General features: G+C 34.0%; 1 protein-coding gene across 8 annotated transcripts in view; it reads left to right on the top strand.

The window, feature by feature from the left end:
• The window catches only part of IPO11 (importin 11), a 259,477-nt gene that overhangs the window by 118,483 nt on the left and 118,588 nt on the right, over positions 1-22,406 (top strand). For all 8 annotated transcript variants that reach the window (XR_003431671.1, XM_027101034.1, XM_027101033.1 and 5 more), the window contains exons 22-26: positions 2,714-2,790; positions 8,574-8,653; positions 9,090-9,170; positions 19,578-19,673; positions 19,986-20,099. Coding sequence is in view for 7 of the 8 variants with exons in the window: in XM_027101034.1 (XP_026956835.1) it covers positions 2,714-2,790; positions 8,574-8,653; positions 9,090-9,170; positions 19,578-19,673; positions 19,986-20,099 (448 nt within the window). In the remaining variant the exon portion in view is untranslated. The remainder of the gene's footprint in view (positions 1-2,713; positions 2,791-8,573; positions 8,654-9,089; positions 9,171-19,577; positions 19,674-19,985; positions 20,100-22,406) is intronic.

Raw genomic sequence — 22,406 nt, 5'->3', positions numbered from 1 at the left:
ACTTTATGTGGTTGTTGTGAGCATGAGATACTGTTTGTAAAGTGGTTAGCATGTTGTGTATGATTTATAAAGTCTGAGAATTGGTGAGATTGCCTAGGAAGAAAAGGGCAGATAGAGAGCCTTGTGCTCAGGGCAGAATCCTGAAGAAAATACATTCTGAGGTCACACGAGGAGCCATCAGAGATGATATAGGAGGAAAACCAAGCCAAGAGAGAATATTTCCTAAAAGAGGGAATGGTTAACTATGTCAAATGTTGCTGATTGTCCTTGTAAGGGTGTACAGAGAAGTGAATAGAGATGATAGGAGGGGTTTCAGTGGAGTAGTGAGAACAGAAGGAAGAATTGGAGTAGATTGAAGAATGAATTGGAGTTAAGTAAGTACAGACTGTGAGCATTGACAGCTTGTTTGAAAGTTTTTACTATGAAGAGGGTGTTGAAATTGCGTTAACAGTTGGCTAGTGCGGGAATGAAGATCTAGAGGTATGATGAGGCTCAAGAGAGTGAGATAATTGAAGGAGGCAAGAAGGGATGGGATTCAGCATAAGTGGAAGGAGTTGATTTTTTTCTTTAAATAGCAGCAGGGGTATTTCGTCCATTTTAACTCGAGGCAGGAAGATAGGTTTCTGTATTGTAGTAGAATGAGATGGGAAGGTGTTCCATCTAATAGCTTCTGTTTTCTCAACAAAATATGAAGTATAGTCATCACTTGAGTGTCATGGGCTGGAATGGGAGTATTTATAAGATGAGAGAGGTTTGTGGGGACAAAGGTATAAAATAGTTATCTTGGGGAATGGAAATTTGAACTGGTAGGGCTTACCAGTACCAGTTGATGTTTGTGGTCTTGTTTACAATGAAAAATTTTTCAGACTGATTATGTGATTTTTTTTTTCATGAGTTCTTTGACCCAACATTGTTTATTTTTTTGCTGATATTAAAATATATGGTTCAGGCCTGGATTTATTGCATTGTAAATATAACATACCACTTGTAAAATTTTTTTAAACTTAATGTGAATTTTAATGACTTCTTATAGTATCTATTTTTGTAATATATTCACATAAATAGTAATGATAGTATCAAAGATGCAGACTTTCATGTATATCTGTTCTTTTTAACTTGTAGATTGTTAGTTCACATTATTTTGCTTTTTCATCTTGACCCTGATGTATTAAAATACCCCATTCAGTTTTTTTTTTTTTTTTTGCGGTACGCAGGCCTCTCACTGCTGTGGCCTCTCCCGTTGCGGAGCACAGGCTCCGGACGCGCAGGCTCAGCGGCCATGGCTCACGGGCCCAGCCGCTCTGTGGCATGTGGGCTCTTCCCGGACCGGGGCACGAACCCGTGTCCCCTGCATCGGCAGGCGGACTCTCAACCACTGCGCCACCAGGGAAGCCCCTGTTGCTGTTTCTTAGATTTATTTTTTATTGAAGTATAGTTGATTTACAATGTTGTGTTAATTTCTTCTGTATACCAAAGTGACTCAGTTATACACACATGTACATTCTTTTTTATATTCTTTTCCATTATGGTTTATCCCAGGATATTGAATATAGTTCCCTGTAGCACCTTGTTGTTTATCCATTCTGTATGTAATAGTTTGCATCTACTAACCCCAGACTCCCAGTCCATCCCTCCTCCACGCCCCTCCCCCTTGGCAACCATGAGCCTGTTCTCTATGTCTCTGAGTCTGTTTCTGTTCGCATATAGGTTCATTTGTGCCATATTTTAGATTTCACATATAAGTGATATCATATGGTATTCGTCTTTCTCTTTAAAATCCTGTTACTGTTGATCAAGTTAAGGTGTCAAAGACATCATTGCTTGTGCATGTTGGAAGTACTTCATTTTGGGGGTAGCTGGTTTTCCCTGTGTAATATCCTGCCCAGATTACCTGATTTTGTCATTTAAAATTTGTGAAGTATTTCATAGACACAAAATAATATGAGGTCATATTGTTTATAATTATTTATAACTTACATAAAATGAAAATCAATTTTCCATACTCTGGGTAAGAAATACAACAATAGGAATGTCTGTGAAGCCCATGGTGTGGCATGTTTGTTGAATCTTCCTGCATCCATGCCAGGGATAACCCACTGTACTGATTTTTTTGTTTTCATTCCTTGGTTTTCTTTCTTGTGTTTTAATGCTTTTAAAATCACATATGCACGTGTATCTCTAAACAGTATATTTTAACTTTATATAAGTTGTATCATATGTGTTCTAACTTACTTTTTTTGCTTCCTGTTTGGAGATTCATCCATAGTGAAGAGCTTAATGGTGTGACTGTAACAATTCATTTACTCGTTTGCCATTTTGTTTGTTCAAATAATGCAACATTCTTGTGCATGACTTCTAGAGCAAATGTATAAGACCTTATGCCCTGTGCACATTTCTGCCTAGATATAGTGCCAGGTCATAGGTGTATACACATGTACATATTCAGTATTACCAGATAATAATTATTTCCCAAAGTGATTATATCAACTTGCACTGTTGTTAGTATGCAAGAGTTCCCACTTTTATAGCTTTAACAATACATGGTATGTCACACTTAAAATTCTGCTGATCTGGTGGGGTAAAATTGTACCTTGTTTTGGTTATAATTTATATTTTCTTGATTACTGGTCAAGTTGGGTATCTTTGGTTCTTTTTATAGTTATAGCTTTAATGGTTATGGAAAGTGATTTAATTGTCTGTTTTTTTTCCCTAGGTTAGTGACTTTGGAAAACAGCCCATGTATTACACCAGAGTTACTTCGTATATTTCAGAATATGTCACCACTTCTAGGTATGTATTAAAGCATAAAATTACCACTGTTTTTGAATGCAACCATAATTTGGGGCATTATAGGTGACTATAAATCATACCTTCCATTTTTACTGAAGCCCTTGATTTTGAGAAATAAGTTGTGTAGTGTTTTAATAATTCCTAGATTTTTTCCTACAGTATAACTTTTTAGAGTTATTTCTGCGTATTCAAGAGCAAACACTAAATTTACTTAACTTATAGTTAATTGAAAATTGATTTTGTGCTGTCAGTTGTTAACAAATGAGCTCTGTACATGTTTCTGATTTAGCTAAGGAACCACCAAAATAAAGATTATTAAATGTTAGAAAATCATTTATTGTTTGTTGAGGTATTGCTTATGTAGACGCTTGAAATCAGGAAGCTTAATGTTTTAAAGCAACACTTTTGGCATGTGACACCAGAGAACTGGCCACTGTGCTAGGAGTAGGCTGTTAGTCTCTGTTAGCCACCATGGATACCTGGTTAGATTCTTTTCTGAACATGTATTCTGATGATACTTAGTCATAGAAAGCCAATACTTGTCTGCTACATATCAGCTACCATTCACAAGTATGTAATACCTTAAATTTACAAAAAATATTTTGTTCACAGGGTTATTTTTGTGAGCGATTTTACCAGTGCAGATTCACATTTAAACCTCATTGAGTATTTAAGAATTGTATACGGTGCTATTTACTGGCCCTTTGCTTCTTTTTCAGTCTGCAGATTACTACCATTTTAAAAAATCGTTTATTTACAAAATGTAAAAATTATTTACATTTATTCTGTTCAGAGTTCCCACTTTCTAAGGCTCACCCATGAAGCATCTTTAATTCCTTCATTAGAACTTTGGGTATACTGACTGAATAGATTAATATTGTCAGGAGAGGGCATTCATGTAGGAAAAAACTAGGAAAAAAGTTTTTTTTTTATTTTTTAAATACTTATTATGGCAATATCTCAAAATTATTTTTTCTGAGAACTTACTTGTAGTGAGCAGTTTTATTAGAGGGAAGGTATTACTGAGGTATAATGATGCACCAGAAAGGTAGACACATTCTTTGATAAAATCAACAAGTGTGGACTAAAACATAATTATAGCTGATTAAAAAACATCTGTTGGGCTTCCCTGGTGGCGCAGTGGTTAAGAATCCGCCTGCCAGTGCAGGGGACACGGGTTCGAGCCCTGGTCTGGGAAGATACCACATGCCGTAGAGCAACTAAGCCCGTGCGCCGCAAGTACTGAGCCTGCGCTCTAGAGCCCGCGAGCCACAACTACTGAGCCCATGTGCCACAACTACTGAAGCCCGCATGCCTAGAGCCCATGCTCCACAACAAGAGAAGCCACCGCAATGAGAAGCCTGCGCACTGCAACGAAGAGTAGCCCCCACTCGCCACAACTAGAGAAAGCCCGTGTGTAGCAATGAAGACTCAACACAGCCAAAAATTAAAAATAAATAAAATAAATTTATTAAAAAAATAAAAAACATCTGTCTTCATTTGCTGGATGAAATGGGGGCTATAGATAATGTGATTAGTCCTTCGTGTTTTCTGATTTTTTTTTTGTTGTTGTTCTTCTACCTCATTCTTCAGAATAAATTAGACCTCAGATAATACCAAGATGCCATCTGTTTTCTAATAAAAAGCCATTTGATGTTTTATCATCTAGCATCCCCATAAAATTATGGAAGAAATTTTCAAACATGAAGACAGTGGCAATAGACCAGTCACTTATTGCTAGTCTCCTAGGAAGTTTTGTAGCTAAGATACCATAGAGGAAGAGAATAGGCAAAGTCCTTTTACTTTCTTTTACTCTCAGTGAAGGCCATCCAGTTCTAGTCTACCTAACTTGGAGACCATATATAGTACCATCCTGGGTAATCCACAGTGCTTCTTTATACTTGCCCTGAGAATGGAAACCTCGACCAGGCCCATTATCAACTTAGTCATGACAGGATTCAGCCATTTTCACATATGGGTAACTTCACAAGGTGATTTCACTTCATCTCTGTATTCCACCCCGAATTCAGCCTGCCTGGCCTTTACAATGTGGTGGGAGAGAAGATTGGTAGCCAGGAAGAACAGACTGAAAAAAAAGCACATAACTAACCCTCCTATAACCATATGACACTATTTTGAGTGTAGTTTTAGGTAGGTACTAAAGTACAGTTTTACCATAGAAAGCTTTGTAGTTGATGCATAGTCCTTTAAATCAATAAGAACTTTTATGTGTTTAGAACAATGTCTGGTACATAGAAAGCACTGTTTAAGTGTTTTGTAATTATATGTATTACTACTATTACTGTCAACATTATTGCTATTTTAAAAGAAAAAGTACTGAACCACTGGCTCTGTAGGATTTGTTAGTTAACTTAATAATATGAAGAAATTTTGTATACAAATTATATCTGTGAATGTTTAGTATACCTCGACATCAGTATTACCTTTATTTTTGTTTGAGTATTGCACAACTAATTAATATTGTTTGATATGTAGCTTTTTGCATACACATTCTTTCAGGTGAGCTTTAAAATTTATTTTGAAATATAACCAGGATATTTACTTTAATCTTTTAAGAATATAGATCGAAATGAATACTCACTTTTCTTAAAGGTGAAAACATTTTTTCCTATTAGATCAGTGATTTTTAAACATTTATTTAATGAATATGATAGCTATTATTTTTTCCAAGTAGAAATAAAGCTGCTGGCTGGTAGTTTCTCATTTTCATTTAAAACACATAAAACCAACAATATTGGTGTTTAAGTTAATGATTTTTAGGATATGTTAATTAAGTGTGAATAAATCCAAGGCTAAAATTCATTTCATATCCTTCTCCCCAAATGTAAGTAGAACTGGAGATACTTTAAGTAGAACCATTGGCTATAACTAATTCTAATAATTCAGTTCTAAAGGCTTATTTTTAAAATCCTTTAAATCTTTTTTATGGTATTAATTTTCTCAGTATTCTCATTACTTAAAAGATGAACACCTGACTGACTCTTGTCCATGTTGTTGTAAGTGCCAAGCTAATGTTCCTTGACCAATAAAATTTTTCTAATTTGGAAGGAACTTTTTCCCACCTGACATCTTGATGATATGTAGGCTATTTTACACATTTTAGCCTTCATATTTTATCAGAATTTGAAATAAAAGAAGAAACTACTATAGTTTCATTTCCAAACATAAACATTAAATAGTATGATTAAAAAGAATAAGTAAAATGTAACATGAAAGTAGAAATTAAAAATAAGAGCCAAAGAATAGAGAAAAACAGAGAGGAATGGAATATAAAATATAATTAGACTAATAAATATAAATCATATGTGCACACAGCATAACTAGATACTTTGATGGGTTACAGATTTGAATCAGAGCTCTCTGTCTATGAAAGAAAAACTTGATCACTTAAGTTAGGGATTTTCAAAATTGTTGACATTTTGGGCCATGTAATTCTTTCTTGTGAGGGACTGTTTAGAGCATTGTAGGAAGCTTAATAGCATCTTTAGCCTCAACCCACTAGATGCTAGTTTTTAACAACCAGAGTTTCCAGACATTGCCAGATGTCCCCTAGGGGGCAAAATTGCCCATGGTTGAGAACATTTGAATTAAATTATTCACAGGGCTGAAAATAAATACAGATCTGTTGTATGGGCAGCTCTTCCTGATACTAGGACCAGAAAATAATTTTTTATCAGAGTCTTACTAGGAACTCATGGATATAATGAACAATGTTCAATATACTTTAAAATAGATAAATTTATTACTTTTAGGACTTTTTTTTACTATTGATATTTAATATTTGCTGATGATAGCATGCCTTAGGAAATTTAGTAAAAGTCCTTTGCATGATGGAGGCATGGAAAACAGTATGAAGTGACCTAATTGCTTATTTGCTTATATAAATTAATCTAGAAATAGCTTTTAAAATATCTGTAAGAAGAGATGGGTACTATGGTTTTTATTTTTAGGTTTTTTTTTTTTAAATAAATTTATTTATTTATTTTTGGCTGCATTGGGTCTTCACTGCTGCACGCAGGCTTTCTCTAGTTGCGGTGAGCAGGGGCTACTCTTCGTTGCGGTGCGTGGGCTTCTCATTGCGGTGGCTTCTCTTGGTGCAGAGCACGGGCTCTAGGCGCACAGGCTTCAATAGTTGTGGCTCGTAGGCTCTAGAGTGCAGGCTCAGTAGTTGTGGTGCATAGGCTTCGTTGCTCCGTGGCATGTGAGATCTTCCCAGACCAGGGCTCAACCCCGTGTCCCCTGCATTGGCAGGCGGATTCTTAACCACTGAGCCACCAGGGAAGTCCTGGTACTATGGTTTTTAAAATAAATCTTTCTTAAATATTGTCTCCTTCATCATAGATCTTGATAAAATTTTAGATGGCAGTGATTGAGAAATTATATTCACTGACATACCTGGAATGTAGCCATTCTAAGTTCTCACTTAAATGTAGACCCTCTGCCTTATTTATCACGGTGGTTGCCAAAACGGTGGTTGCCAAACAGTCTGCTATTGTTGGTCTGTTAAACAGTGTGCACAAGTTTAGACTTGACTGCACTTGCTCCTTGAGGAGAAAAGGACATGTGAATTGTTCATAAGAATAACTTTATCCAATGTAATGGCCTACCCCTTTATCCTGAGATTTTGTCTTACTTCTGTTGTGAAAAATATTTAGGTGACAGCCTTTATTATTTCTTTTTATGTCTTCTGTTAGCATGGTAACAGGTTGGTTAGTTTCTGTCCCCTCTACATTCTCATTTTAAACTAATATGTTAAATTCCTAAAGTATAGAAAATAATGCCTTTAAAACACATTTTGAGCTTTGAGTGGGATTGTTATTTTCTTGTGAAAGTGTATGGGTAATTCTCACCTGAATAGAATATCTTGTCACTTTGCTAGGATATGAGTTAGGTAAGAACCCAGGGCCTACACTTTTGCCAGGAAACATTTTTTAATCTGTCCTATTGCAAGTGAATACGATTTCTAAAATAGTAGCAATACAGAATGAAAGATTTTAGATATAGATGATATTTTGGGGTCATGTTTTGATCTGTATAATTAATATACATCTGTAATCTGTGTTCTATTGTATCATTATTGTATGTGATAAGACATGTAAAATAACACTGCATAAACATTTGATCATTTTCAGTTTTAACAAGTTTTCTGCTTTGCACTTGAAAAAGAATAATTAAAAACAATATCCTTTTCCTATACTATTCTGGTAATAACATTTTAAAGAAGATTTTTTATGTGTAGGTTTTTCATAGAGGAGTGGATTTGAAGAACAAAGCCCAAGAATTGAGAATATCTAAACACAGTATAATTTTCGGAATATAACAGGGACTCTTTTCGTAAGTAGGGTAGCATGTTGAGTGCCAGCACAATAGACACTCAGTAAATGCTTATTGAGTGAACCCATTTAAGCAGATATCAAAATATGATGATAAAATGATTCAGTTGCATGTCGTTTGCCATGCTGGTACTAGAAATTTAGTTTGAAATGCAAGGTTGGATCATGTAGTTATTTTCTGAAAGGAAAGAAAAGGGAGCTTCGTATTTTCTAAGTTGTTTTAACTAATGGGAGGTATATGGGAAAGCATTAAGTTACAGGTTAATGCCAGTTTTTAGATAGATATTTATATACTAGCCATCTGAATAGCATTCAGAAAAGATTTGTAAAGAAGGGCATGTAACTTAGCTTTAAATAAGTCACTTCATTTAAACTGATTTTGAACAATGAATTAATTTTTTCTTTTTAAAACAATTATTATTTTGGCAGAACTAAGTTCAGAAAGTCTCAGAACCTGCTTTAAGATCATCAATGGTTATATCTTTTTATCATCAACAGAATTTTTACAGGTATGTTGTAGTTTTTGCATTGTAAAAATTTGTATAGTTATTATTTTGATTGTTTCTTATTTGAAATCAGGAATCTTATTTTGAAACCTTTTCAAAATTTAATAGATTGATTTATTACTTTAAGGGGGGAAAAAACGTCATAAGCATTGCCTACTGTGGGGCAGATGTGATGTAGTCTCATGAATTATATTATTTAACATAAAAAAAATGCTCTACATGTAAATATATCCTTATATTTCTACAAAAATTAGAATAGCAATAAACTGTATTTTTATTTCTTAAACTTTTCCTAAAGAGTTCTAATTGAAATTTTTATATGCTTAGAGCTTTAGTATCTAATTCTCAAATAGATTATGAGTCCCCAATTTAATTTTATACCTTTTTTGATATTGCAGATATATTCATATGTATATTTTGACTTTTCATTGAATTTCAGACATATGCAGTAGGTCTATGTCAGTCCTTTTGTGAACTGCTAAACGAAATTACTACAGAAGGCCAAGTTCAAGTGCTAAAGGTACTATCATCTTTCTAATGAATATTGTTGTACATTTTCCATCTGTATTTTGTGAAATTAGACCTTCATTTGGGTTTAGATGATGGGCAAGAAGGGGAAGAGTAATTCTAGACAGAATATTTTCTTTCAGCTGTATTAAATTGGTCTAATACCTCTGGACCAGGGGTGTCAAATTTGATTGTGCATATAGATCACCTGAGGATGTTGTTAAAATGCAGATTCCACATTTCTAACTAACTTTCTGCTGATGGGACCCCACTCAAAGCTCCCCCTCATCCTGAGACTTCACTTTGTGTAGCAAGGCTTTAAAAACTTTTATAAATGATCCAAAGCCTGGTGACATCTGATACTTCTCACCTGTCCAGTTTGTTAGCCTGCTTTTGGGACACAATATTCCCACTATAATTTGGTACTTTTAATTTGGATCGGCTCTAGAAGTTAGAGTACCAAGTTTTTATGGACTGTGTATAACTAAGAACCAATGTTGAATCATTATATTGTATACCTGAAACTAATATAGTGTTATATGTCAATTATACCTGAATTAAAAAAAAAACTTACAAACAAAAAAAGAACCCATGGGCTCTGAGTTAATCTTTATGCACTATATCTTTATAGAATCACTATATATTATCTTTATATATTGTATATAATTATGTATAATTAAGAACCAACAGTCTCTGAGTTGTATGTTTATATATCTATATATTAAAGATAAAGGAGTATCAAATGTATATATTTAAATATAAATGTATATATAAATATATCTTCACATGTATGTCACACACATATTTTATATGGATTTTATGAGGTGTACTTTGTTAAAAGCATCTCTTTTTTGTTTCTAATTTCTTAGCTATGTTTTAAGTCAGATATGAGAGCTGGTTAGGTGAAGTGTTACTATAGCTTAACCAAGTAGCATTTTTTTGTGTGAAAACTATGGCATTGCTTTAGATCCTAAAAACAATTTGATTTCCTCCCAGTGAAATGAAAAAGTGTTTGCCCAAAGAGTTTCATTGTAAGAAATGTGTTAACCACAATAATCATAGCAACAACCCGTAGTACATTTTGGGGGGCTAAGTGGGTATAAGTTTGTGCAGGCAGTAAAGTCTTTCATAATAGCCAATAAGAGTAATCATCAGTTGGCACTTATTCAAGCATTACACTATTTTATGTGCTGTTCTTTGGACATTATACACATGTATGCACCTCTAAAGCTCCAGATATCTGTGTTAATATGCATGTTAATTTGATTTTCAAATTGGTTGCATTTACTATCATTGTTGATTATCCAGTCATTCACCATATAGGTCAGGGGTCAGCAAACTTTTTCTGTAAAGGACCAGCTAGTAAATGTTTTAGGTTTTGTGGGCCCTACAGTCTTTGTCTCAACTATTTATATGTTTTGTTGTGGATTGAAAGCAGGCATAGATGGTATGTAAGTTAATGACTGTGGCTGTATCCAAAAATGCTTTATTTACACAATCATATAGTTGTTCGGATTTGGCCCAAGGGCATTGTTTGCCAACCCCTGTTACTGGTATTCAGTGCGTTCTGGTAGGCATACATGATAGAAAAACCAGTTTCTGCTCTTGAGTAATTCATTCTTTTGGGGGAAGGAGGCATGTAAGCAATCAGCCCATATTTAGTGTGTTATGTTGTTTTGGATTAGAGGTATCTCAGATTAGCTGGTGAACTTTTTGAAAATTTGGGTAGGACATAAGATGTTGGTATTTCTTTTTAAAAAGTTCCCTAGGTGATTTTCATGAGCACTTTCTAGTGTGAGCCATTGCTGTCCATTGGCTTTATGTTACTCTGGTAGTATAGATGTGGTCATCTAACCCAGCATTTTGCAGAGAACATTTTTCAGGGAGAAAGGGTTGAGATGGGACCTGGGTCTTAAATGTTTGGTAGGGTTAGGGTTACCAGATAAAACATAGTACTTCTATTTGCTAATTCTGGCAATCCTAGTGGGGTGAATTAGATTAATACAGTGTTAAGTACTGCAGAGAAGTGAACAGAAATAAGAACAGAGAGAATACTGTGAGAATTGTTTGTTGAAGGTGGGGATAATGGTGTTATTTAAAACCTTTAGTGTCTATAAATTGGAGGGGTTCATATGCCAGATTACTGAAGTGTTAAATTAGAAAGTGATGAGAAAATGATTATATTATTAAGAACTATATTTGTTCCTAGGGCTACCATAACAAAGTATCACAACCTGGGTGGCTTAAAACAACAGGAACTAATTTATAATATTTATAGTGATTATCTCTCTCACAGAGTTCTGGAAACTACAGGTCTGAAATCAAGATGTCGGCAGGGCCATACTCTCTCTGAAGACTCTAGGGGAGAATCTGTTCCATGCCTTTCTCTTAGCTTCTGGTGGTGGCCAGCAATTTCTGGCTTCCTTGGCTTATACATGCGTCACTCCAGTCTCTGCCTCGATTGTCACATGACATTCTCCTTGTATCTTTGTCTTTTCTTCTTATAAGGGCACCAGTCATAATGGATTAAGTGCCTACCATAATAACTTCATCTTAACTTAATTATATCTACAAAGACTCTATTTCCACATAAGGTCACATTCACAGGTACTTGGGATTAGGACTTCAGCATATCTTTTGCAGGGGGCAGGGCACAAGTCAATCCATAACAAGAATTTACTGTTAAAAAATAAAAAGATAGCTTTTGTGTGTGGAGAGGCAGTGAGGAAAATCTGATCTGAGTAGATTTTGTAGGTAAAAGTGACCCAATAGAAAGGAAGATGGCGCCAGAATGATACAGGAGATTGGTATTTTAAGTCTAGAGCGTATGTAGAAGGGGCAAGAGTTTGTTTTTTAAGAGAGCTGGCCAGACTGGTAGTGATTGAAGCTGTAGATATAATGTTAGGTGAAGAGAGTAAGAAACTGGCATATGACCTTGGTGTTTCCAGATAAAAAGACAAGATTGTCAGAGCTGCCTGATGCCTGTCACTATGAGGCAGAGGAGCACTACAGGATGATTAGTACGTCTGCACTTATTGAGGAGGGAGAGGGGACTGAGTAGTATTCATCTCAGTATTCATTTTTAAATGAACTCTGTCTTACAGATGTTTAGGTTAAAATTTAAGAATGTTTCAGTTATATTAGAATGTCGTCTTAGACGTTGTAAGAGAAATCTTGTAAAGTAAAGGCTTTTAACAAGAGTTGAAATAAAAAGTACTTTGGTAAATTCTGATTTTTCCCAGAAAGATTGTTTATCAAACATATTACATTTTTCACACTCTCTGATTTGCTGTTTTATATTTGAAATCACAATGGAAACTTAAATCCAAAATATTGTTATAAACTAAGAAGTGGGTAAATATAGAGTGAAAATACAGCAGAACTCTCTGGTTTTAATTTCATAGGTTCTTCAGTTTCTTTTTTAGAGTAGGGGGTAAAGGATGGGAATGTATGCCCTTGTTACTGAGAAGCTTGTGGGCTCTGAAGGAGTAATAACAGGAATCTGTGTGTGTGGCTTGTCAAGACCCCAGATACTGGAGTCCTAGTCTACCGCCATGTGTCTATCAATCCTCACCTGTACTGATTTCAAAGTGTTCTAGCTCCAAAGCTTACAAGCAAGTAACATTAGACATGTTGTTTGCTAAACTGTTTTTGTGAATTTTTATTGCATTTATGCCCTTACCAAACTGATATAGTGGCAGTATATAATTATGTTGAGGAACTTCCATCTGTCTTACAGAATCTCAGCTTCATCTTTTGCCTTGGTGATAATTTCTTCTCTGAAAGTAGGGATATAAGGAATTGATACTTTGGACTTAATTCTGTTTGAGGAATAACTGATTGGCAATGTGGGAGTGATAGAAATTTGAGAGAAAATTGTCGTGTCATTTTTATGTTGCCTTTGTAGATTTTTCAATATGTGTGTGTTTTATCTTCTTCTCCTTTACTAGACTGTAAGCTTTTCCATGATCCTAAGTTTAGTAAATAATAACTGCATTTGGAATGTTGTTCTCTCCTTGACCTGTGCCTTGGTTTTGTACACCCAGCTCTGTTACTTATACATTCTTGAGTACATTTTGGACTTAAATTCTCTTATTTATTATATAAGATGTTGTACTATATGATTTTTAATAATCTGTAACTATATATTATCTGAAATCCCTGTGACAAATTATAATCTATAAATTCTAAGTGATGAAAAAAGGTTGTTTCTTATGTTTATAACACCTACCAGAAAAAATTTGAATTGAAAGTGTTTTTTTCCTCCTGCTTTTCTGCAATATTATTAGTAATTATTGAAAGACAACTTTTTCTGAGTCATATGGAATGGGATTGTGAAATTTATTTGAAAAATGAGGCAAGTTTTTAGGATATATCGTAAGGAGAATATTTATTTTCTTTTACTATTTGTTTTAAATTATATTCTTACAAAATAATTAGACCTAGTGTAACTTAGCAGGTGACTTAAGCAAAACTGCTAGGGTTAGAATATTAGCCCTGCTACTTCACAGCTGTGTGAGGTGAACCAGTTAATCTCTGCTCCTCACTTTCCATCTGTAAAATGGGAATAAAAATGTTACGTACTTCCTTAGGTTGTGGTGAGGATTATATGACCTTATATGTATAAAGCACTTGTAACATTGCCTAACATGTAATCAGCTAATACAAGTGTTGGCTATTTTAATCTAATTATATAGTTATCTAATTATTTAATCTCCCTTTGGGGGAAAACAGGCCACCAGGGAACTCTTCCTTTGACCATCTTTTGTAAATAAGTGTTTATTTAAAATAGTACATTAGTTAAATTTTTTATAACTTAAGTAGATGATTTGCACAGCGATAGAATTTTACTCTTTTTCCAGAACCATGTTATCTCAGCTGGCTTTTTAAAAATAATTGTTTTAAATTCTTTCTTTCTTTTCAAAATAACATGCTCTTTTAAAAAATTTTATTATGAAAAATTCCAAATTTATATAATGTACAGCACTACCCTTACAGTTTTACTAGAAGGAAATCTATTTGTTTCTCCTTTTTCCTTGAACTGAGAGAAGGTAATGTTATTATTTGTCCCCCAGTTGTGCCTAATATTTTTTGATTGAATGATTCAGCACAAATCAGTTACCATCCAAATATACATTGAGATATTTGTAACGTTTAACATGCGCTACACATTAAACCAGTTTCTCTCTAAGTATGCTAGCCAGGGGGTCATAAATAGGATATAAATACTTGAATTATATAACATATGTTTAAGACTGTATTTTTATATAACATTGCTGTAGCTAAACCTCTGTATTTGATTTGAAATCCCAGAAACTGAATTTTATTGTTTATTAAATGGATGTTAAATACTAGAAATATACTAATTATCATGAAAAAATTGTGTTTTTTTTTTATATAAAAGAATATTTTAGGATAATGGTTCTTTTATGCTTGTACTTGAAAGCTGAGAGAACTCTCAACATTTTTGGAATTTTCCTATCCTCAGAGTTCCAATAAAGTTATAATAGTTTTTAATATTGGCTCATTTTTTTCCCATTTTTTAATACCTCTCAGATACTGTTTCTTAATATAGTATGCACATTTTTAATATATTTTTGACTGAGTGTCACTGTTATACTAATTTCTGACAGTATCTGGAAGCAACTTCTTTGTTTTGAAGCAGAAAATTACAATGTTATGAAAATTGGATAGAGAGACAAGTATGCCTGCCTTTAGAGCAAAAATAGGCTTTAATGTATTCTGTGATTCGGAACAAGTTATCTAGATGAATACAATTATATTCTAAAAATACTCAAATTTAACATTTTTTTTAAATTTGAAATTTATCCATATGTATACATACCAACTTGAGTTTAGAAATTATCTCTTTTATCATGGTCTTATTAAGCAGTAGTGAGCCATGTTGGTTTTATTCACTGTGATAAGCCTTATTTAAGATGGCACGCATATTTTTAAGGTATAATTTATTCTGTAATAATTATAGCTAATACTAGCATTTACTGTATGATACACATTTCTAAGCACATAGCATAGAGTTCATTTAATCCTCACATAAACCTGTGACAGTGGTACTGTTCTTTTCCCCATTTTTACAGATGAGAAATTAAATCACAAAAAGATAAATACCTTGTCCAAGGTCACACAACTAGTAAGTATTGGAGCCATGTTATAAACATAGGCATTCTGACTTAAGCATCTGTGGTCTTAACCACTTTGTATGCAATGTCAGCCTAAATCAAAAAAATTGTTTGAGTGTAAGGCACAAACTAAAAGCCTACATTTTTCACAGGGATTATATTATAAAAACATAGTCTGTTTCTAAACTATTTCAGGTGTATTCAGAAAGGGGGTGGATTGAAAGTAAAGTTAAGAAGTTCTATTTGTAATAGCAAAATGCTGATAAAAATAATTAGTAATAGGTGATTGGATGATAGGCGGTACTGCACCTTATTTAGCCACACAGAGGAGTACTGTGCAGCCTTAGAAAGGAATGAAGATGACCTCTGTATACAGTTTTAGAGTTAAGCAAGGAACAGTGTTTAGAGTTTTCTTGTATTTAAAGAGTGCAGCATAGATAGCAATGGAAAAATAAACCAAATTAAGAAAAGTAGTTATGTAGGGGAAAGAGGGACAGAGAATGCAAGCTAGATCTTTCAGGATGTATGTTTTGTACTTTAGGGTTTGAAGCCATAGAGATGTTTCACATGATTTAAAATAATAAAGTAAAAGCAGTTCTAAACATAAAAAAAAGGAAACATTTGAATCTAACTATTATTATGTTGGTGCCATAAGTCATCTGAGAATATTTCAAGTAATAGTATTTTACATGTACCTCCCTGGTGGCATATAACGTTAGAACAAAAAGAAACATAAGGAAATTATAAATTGCCTTCAGTATTGTTATTGTTATCAGTAATATCGGTATTATTATTTTGAAACCCATATGTACATATGTGGGCATTTTTGTACACAGCAGTTAGAAGCAAATAAGCTAAGGTTATTAGAATCTGGGATTTTTCAATATAAGGGAAGAAGGATGGAACTATTAAAGAAGTTATATAAAATGCTATAGTCTTAAATTGAATTTGGTGAATTATTGGTATATACTTCTCAGGAAGAGAAAAATAAATTTCCTAAATCTGTGTAAGCAAAGACCTAGAAGCAGTGTCAATCCAGTGGCAATGAGCACCTTAGAACCTAGATTATGGTCTGTAAATACTGTGTCCTGCTGGTTGACTCCAGAGCTCGGGCAAGAGAGACACAACATAAACTGGGGACCTCTCCTTGTGCCGGAAGGAAGAGAAGGTGGGATTTTCCCAAAAGGATGCAAGAGTCAACTTGAAGGAGCTCCCACTGCCTAATAATGGGACAGTTTGAGCATCAAAACAAAACTAAACTAAGTGGATTAAAACATATCAAACATGTTAAAATCCCTGAGAACATAATGATTCTCCCCAAGAAGAGTAACTTATGATTTAAATTCTCTCAGTATCTGTAAATTACCATTTAATAAACTACCTGTTATTGCTTTTGTTGTCTTTGGTGTTATTTCCTTCTTGGACATGTTTGGCCATCTGGCTATACGTGCATTTCACTTAAAATATACAAAATTGTGTATTACCACTGAAATCGTTAGATGCATTTTTCAAAATCTTGTTTAGAAGTGAAAGCAGCGCTGCTGATCAAAATGTTTGGTAGGATTCTGATCATTATGAAAGAACCTTCTTCATTATGGAAATAGTCATAATTTGAACTCTGACTTTTAGGTCACAACTGCAATACCTTCCCTAGAAATTGGACTGTATAGAGTGTTATGTGTGTGGAAATAAGACCATTCCATACAGATTTTCCCACAGGTTTCTCAAGTTCACCATGTCTAAAGTGAAGCCTCACTATTAACGGCATCACGATTGTACCCATTGACCAAACGTGAAAACTAGGAGTAATCCCAGACTTCTTCACCTCTGGTCAGCTGTTCAATTGGTTTTTTATATCTGATCAGCTCTGCTTTCTGATTTTCTCTTGATTCTGATCCACAGTCCTTGCCTCCAAGTCTGATAGTGGCATTTTCCTGCATAATTTTTCAGAAAGGATCTCATTGTTTCTATGGTTCCAAACTTTTTGAATACAAAGACTCCATTTTAGTTCTGAAATAAGTGAATCCTTTACATACTGTACCTTTATATATAGAGAAAGTGCATAATGACAGCTGGATTGTATTGAATGGTACGTTTCAGTGAATTTACATTTTAAAAGTCATAATCTTAAATATGTGATTACTTTTCCTTTTCTGTACAAACTTCTGTAATCTTTGGAGTTAATAATTTTTTTAGTGTAATTTTTTAAGTGCACTGAGTTCTCTGCCACTTGTCTCTGTTCAATATGTTCAGACACATTGACCCATAAGGATTTTATTACTTTAATTTTCTTGAAGAAGTCTCTTTCAGAGCCATGCTAACTCCCCCACCTTGCTCCCCCTCCCCAAGCTTGTAGCTTCTTTTTCTTTTTCCTAGTGTTCTGAAATTTTACAGTGATGTACCTTGATTTAGGGTTTTTTTAATTAATAGTACCAGGCACTCCTGGGCCCTTTTAGTCTGGAAAGTCTCTCTTTTAGACCCTTTAAAGAAAATATACTGTCTTCTCCTGGGGTGGGGGAAGGTCAGTTGCCCAAATATGCAGATTAGGGAATATCTGGCAATTTGTTTCCTAAGTAGACTTCCAACCTGTCTTATTTTTAGCTTTTCCTTTACCCTCCTTTCCAAAGATGTATGGCTCTGCTAATTCCTGTGGTTTTTGGTGGGGAGAGGTAGGGAGAAGATACATCTGATGTGCATCGAGTTGCTCTCAGCTTTCTCTATTGTAACCTTAGATTTCAGCTTTCTCTCATCTGATAAGTCATTTACCTCTTGAATTTCTTTGTACCTTCCAGTATTCATCTCTCATTCCTTTTGTCCTTTAAAAATTATTCACCCTCCCTTTAAAATCTTTTTATATAAGTTTAGTGGGGTTTTAGGAGGGAATGAAGTTATAGTGTGTCTAACAATCAGCAGATGGCCTTGCTTTCCATTCATAGATAAAATGTCCGGTGACATCTGCCTCTGGGTAGCTTATCTACACCTTCCCCCTCTATTCCAAATCTAATTTTTTGACAAAGTAAACCTTACTTTGTCAAAAAAGTAAGGTCAGATTTAATCATGTTCTGAGTCTCATCATCTGTTGCTTTTAATCAGGAACTGTGGTATCTTTTATCCTGTATTTCTTATTAGATAGCATGGTGTTTGGCCCACAGTAAAAGTTATTGTATTTTTAGACTTTTCTTTGCACATTCCTTTTACTTCTTGCACAAAATTAGAGGATGTTGTCATTCATTGTACTGTTTGCTTACCTTGAGAATGTTTTGAAATGCACGAGGTGTATTTGTTGCTGTGTTGGGAGCATGCCATTGGCACATAATGAACAGAGATCAGAGATGCTAAAAACCCCTCGATAGGTGGAATAGTCCTGCGCAGTAAACACTTGTCCCACTCAGAATGCCAATAGTCAGTCTTGAAAAACATTGCTGGACGTTTTAAGGGAAACCTGGCTCTGCCTTGAGACTGGTACTTGCCCACAATCCTCTCAAATGGTGTCTGCTTTCATTCTTACCCCGCAAGCAGTGGGGCTAGAAGTATAGACATTTCTTCTTGGACCTCACTGCTGCTTTCTGACCACTGCCTTCCTCACTCCACCCCTCCCCCCCCAACCCTGGAACAAACAAACAAACAAATCCCACCCCAGTTTGAATTTCATGCTGCCTGTCTTTGTTATAGAGGGAGCCCATCTCACTCAGATAAAAGTAATTTATGTTTCAAATTTTCATCTGTAACAATGTGCATGGTTAATAATCTGTATGATTGTATTATAAATAAAATAAGATTATTTCTCATTTAGTAAATATGCAGTATATATGCAACATGCCCTTTTCCATCCAATTTATGGATAAATTTAAATGTAGACTTATTTTTGGATAGTGAGTGTAGTTGTTACTGATTTCCCTTTTCACTATTAAAATACTTTTGAAGTGCCTTTTATTGCCTCAATAAGACAGTAAACATTATAAAACATTAAATAGACATTAACATTTTATAAGGGTTATTTATTTAAAATGCAAAGATAAGAAGTACATTAACAACATATCTGTTATCAAAATGGGATTAATTATAATTCTATGTAAGATGTATAACTGTCTAAATATTACATACTTAAAATCGAATTGTAATTTTTAATGGATTATCTTATAAAAGTGTGTCTAGAATATTGAATACTTCATGTACTTATATATATGTGATATTTAATACGTTGTTTTCTTTACCTGTGTTTTGCATAAAGCAGTGACTTGCATTATTAAGCATTACCAATGTGTCATTTTGGTTTTTAGGTTGTGGAAAATGCCCTTAAAGTGAACCCAGTATTAAGCCCGCAAATGTTTCAACCAATTCTACCCTGTGTTTTCAGAGGTATTATAGAAGGGGAGGTAAGATTTTTCTTAAGCTTCTAAAGTTAGTATTGGATTCTAGGGTTCTATTTTAATTATTTTCCTTATTCATTGAAAAATTATTTCTTCTTCACATATGTAATCCATATAACTATGTACATAATACATATATATTACCTTGTATGACATATATTTAGTTAGAACTCAGGCAATATTGGTGTTCATTCTGAAGAAGCAGTGTAAAGAAGAATATTGTTATTTCATATCCCTGTTGATTGTTACTTTTTGTCAATGATTGTTTATATTTGTACCATAACACAGTTTTACATATGCTGTATTTTAATTGTACAGAGGTATCCTGTAGTGATGTCAACGTATCTCGGCGTTATGGGTCGAGTCCTGCTACAAAACACTAGTTTCTTTTCCTCACTACTTAATGAGATGGCACATAAATTTAATCAGGAGGTAAGAATCAATTTACTTAAATTGAAGGAGGTCTTTATTCAAATAAAGATTGGAAATAATTTTGTGAAATAATGAGTCTATAAAAGTCTTGTAGTATTTAAACTTTATTTATTTCCCTGAATCAAATTTTATTATGTTCAAGAATACGAAATGAAATAGTACATAGTTGAGTCATTCATAGAATTACTTTCAACAAACAGATGATTTTGAAATAAATATTTTTGTTATTTTAAATCTTTAATAAGTTGTATTGATACTATAATTTGGGAGAAGGAGAAAGAAACCTGTGAATGGCAGTTGAAACTTAAATTTTGTTCTCTCTCAAAATAGGCAATTTTATTCTGCTTAGCCATAGGATAGAATTTTGATTTGTTATGGTTGCCGTTTTTGTTAACTCATACATAAAATGAAACAGGAATACTTTACATATAATCATGTACTACCTTTGTTTCATTTCCTTAATGAACTTGTTCTTAATGCCATGCAATGAGTTTCTGTCATCATTATTGTGGGAAATGACTTTTTCAGCAGAAGCTTATTAAAAATATACTGTAACTGAAACCAACTACCTGAGTAAGTATGGAATAGGTTATTAAGTGAGTTGGTTACTTGAGACTACATACATTATATTAAAATATGGTTTTTATGTCTTAAGTCATTAATCTGTTAAGATTTATAAAATGTAGAAGGTGGAATGTACTTGACTGATCTCTAGAATGGAGGGGCAGTTTGTGAAAGCTTTTGGTTTGTGGCTGAAATAGGTATTACCATTTCCACTTTTAATGAAAATCAGAGTAAGGAAGTGTGAACTGTAGAATGTATATAGTTTTTCCAGAATTAGACTAATGTAATTAGAGAATCTAGACTTTATTTTGATGAATAGGCAGGACAGATTTTTCATTAGCTTCATTAAATTTAACTGTGATGGAATAATGTTAAAAGTTTAAAGAGTTTATTCACTTGAGTTCAGCAAAATCTGTTGAGTGGTTTTAATAATAACAATATATTTAACAATATAAATTTTATGTATTATTTTAATTCTTCACAACAACCCAATGGATAATAATATTTTTATTTCCATCTTACACCTGAGAAATTTGAGGCTTGGAGAGATTTAGTGACTTGGTCAAGTTTGCAAAGCTAGCAAATGATGGAATTGATATGCAGACCCCAGCAACCTCACTTCAGAGCTGATATCTCAGCGACCACATTCTACTGCCTCCTATACATCCTGCAATAGGCACTTCTCCACTAGACACTGAAGACACCTGGTTTGACAAGCTGATAGTATTCTTTTAAGGGAGAGAGTACTTACACAGGCAATTTTGTAATATTATTATAAATACTATGTTAGAGTTTTGTCCATCGTGCTGTGGGAAGAGAAAGAAAAGCTGTCTACTCTGTTAAATTTTTTTGTCCAATTTTTTTTCTTGTGATAAAATACACATAGCATAAAATTTACTATCTTATCTATTTTTAAGTGTGCAGGTCAGTGGTATTAAACATATTCACAGTGTACAATCATCACCACCATGCTTCTCCATAACTCTTTCAGACTTGTAAAACTTGAACCTCTATATCCATTAAAGAATAACTCCCCATTACCCTCTCCCTGTAGCTGCTGGAAACACCATTTTACTTTCTATGTCTGTGATTTTGACTACTCTAAGGTACCTCATATAAGTGGAATCATACTGTATTTGTCTTTTTGTGACTAACATATCACTTAGCATAATATCCTGAAAGTTCATCATGTTGTAGGATATGTCAGAATTTCCTTCCTTTTTAAGGCTGAATAATATTCCATGGTATATATTTATCACACTCTACTTATCCATTCATCAGTCAGTGTACACTTGAGTTGCTTCCACATTTTAGCTACAGTGAATAAAGCTGCTATGAACATGGGTACTCAGATATCTATTTGTGACCTGCTTTCAGTTCTTTTGGGTATATATCCAGAAGTGGAATTGCTGGGTCATGTTGTAATTCTATTTTTAAGTTTTTAAGGAACCACCATACTATTTTCCACATAGCTCCACCATTTTAAATTCCCATCCGCAGTGCACAAGGGTTCCAGTTTTTCCATATCCTTTCCAACACTTGTTTTTGTTTTTGATAGTGTCCACTTTAATGGGTATGAAGTCGTATTGTAATTTTGATTTGCATTTCCCTAATGATTAGTGGTGTTGAGCATGTTTTCATGTGTTCGTTAGCCATTTGTGTATCTTATTTGGAGAAATGTCTAAGTCTTTTGCCCTTTTTTTTTTTTTTTTTGCGGTACACAGGCCTCTCACTGTTGTGGTC

The sequence above is a fragment of the Aethalodelphis obliquidens genome, unplaced genomic scaffold, assembly GCF_003676395.1.
Source record: "Aethalodelphis obliquidens isolate GAN/ISIS:26980383/991018 unplaced genomic scaffold, ASM367639v1 scaffold4, whole genome shotgun sequence".
In the NCBI taxonomy this organism is placed as follows: Eukaryota; Metazoa; Chordata; class Mammalia; order Artiodactyla; family Delphinidae; genus Aethalodelphis; species Aethalodelphis obliquidens.
Note: the sequence above shows the minus strand (reverse complement) of the source record. Positions and strands in the feature narration are given on the sequence as shown.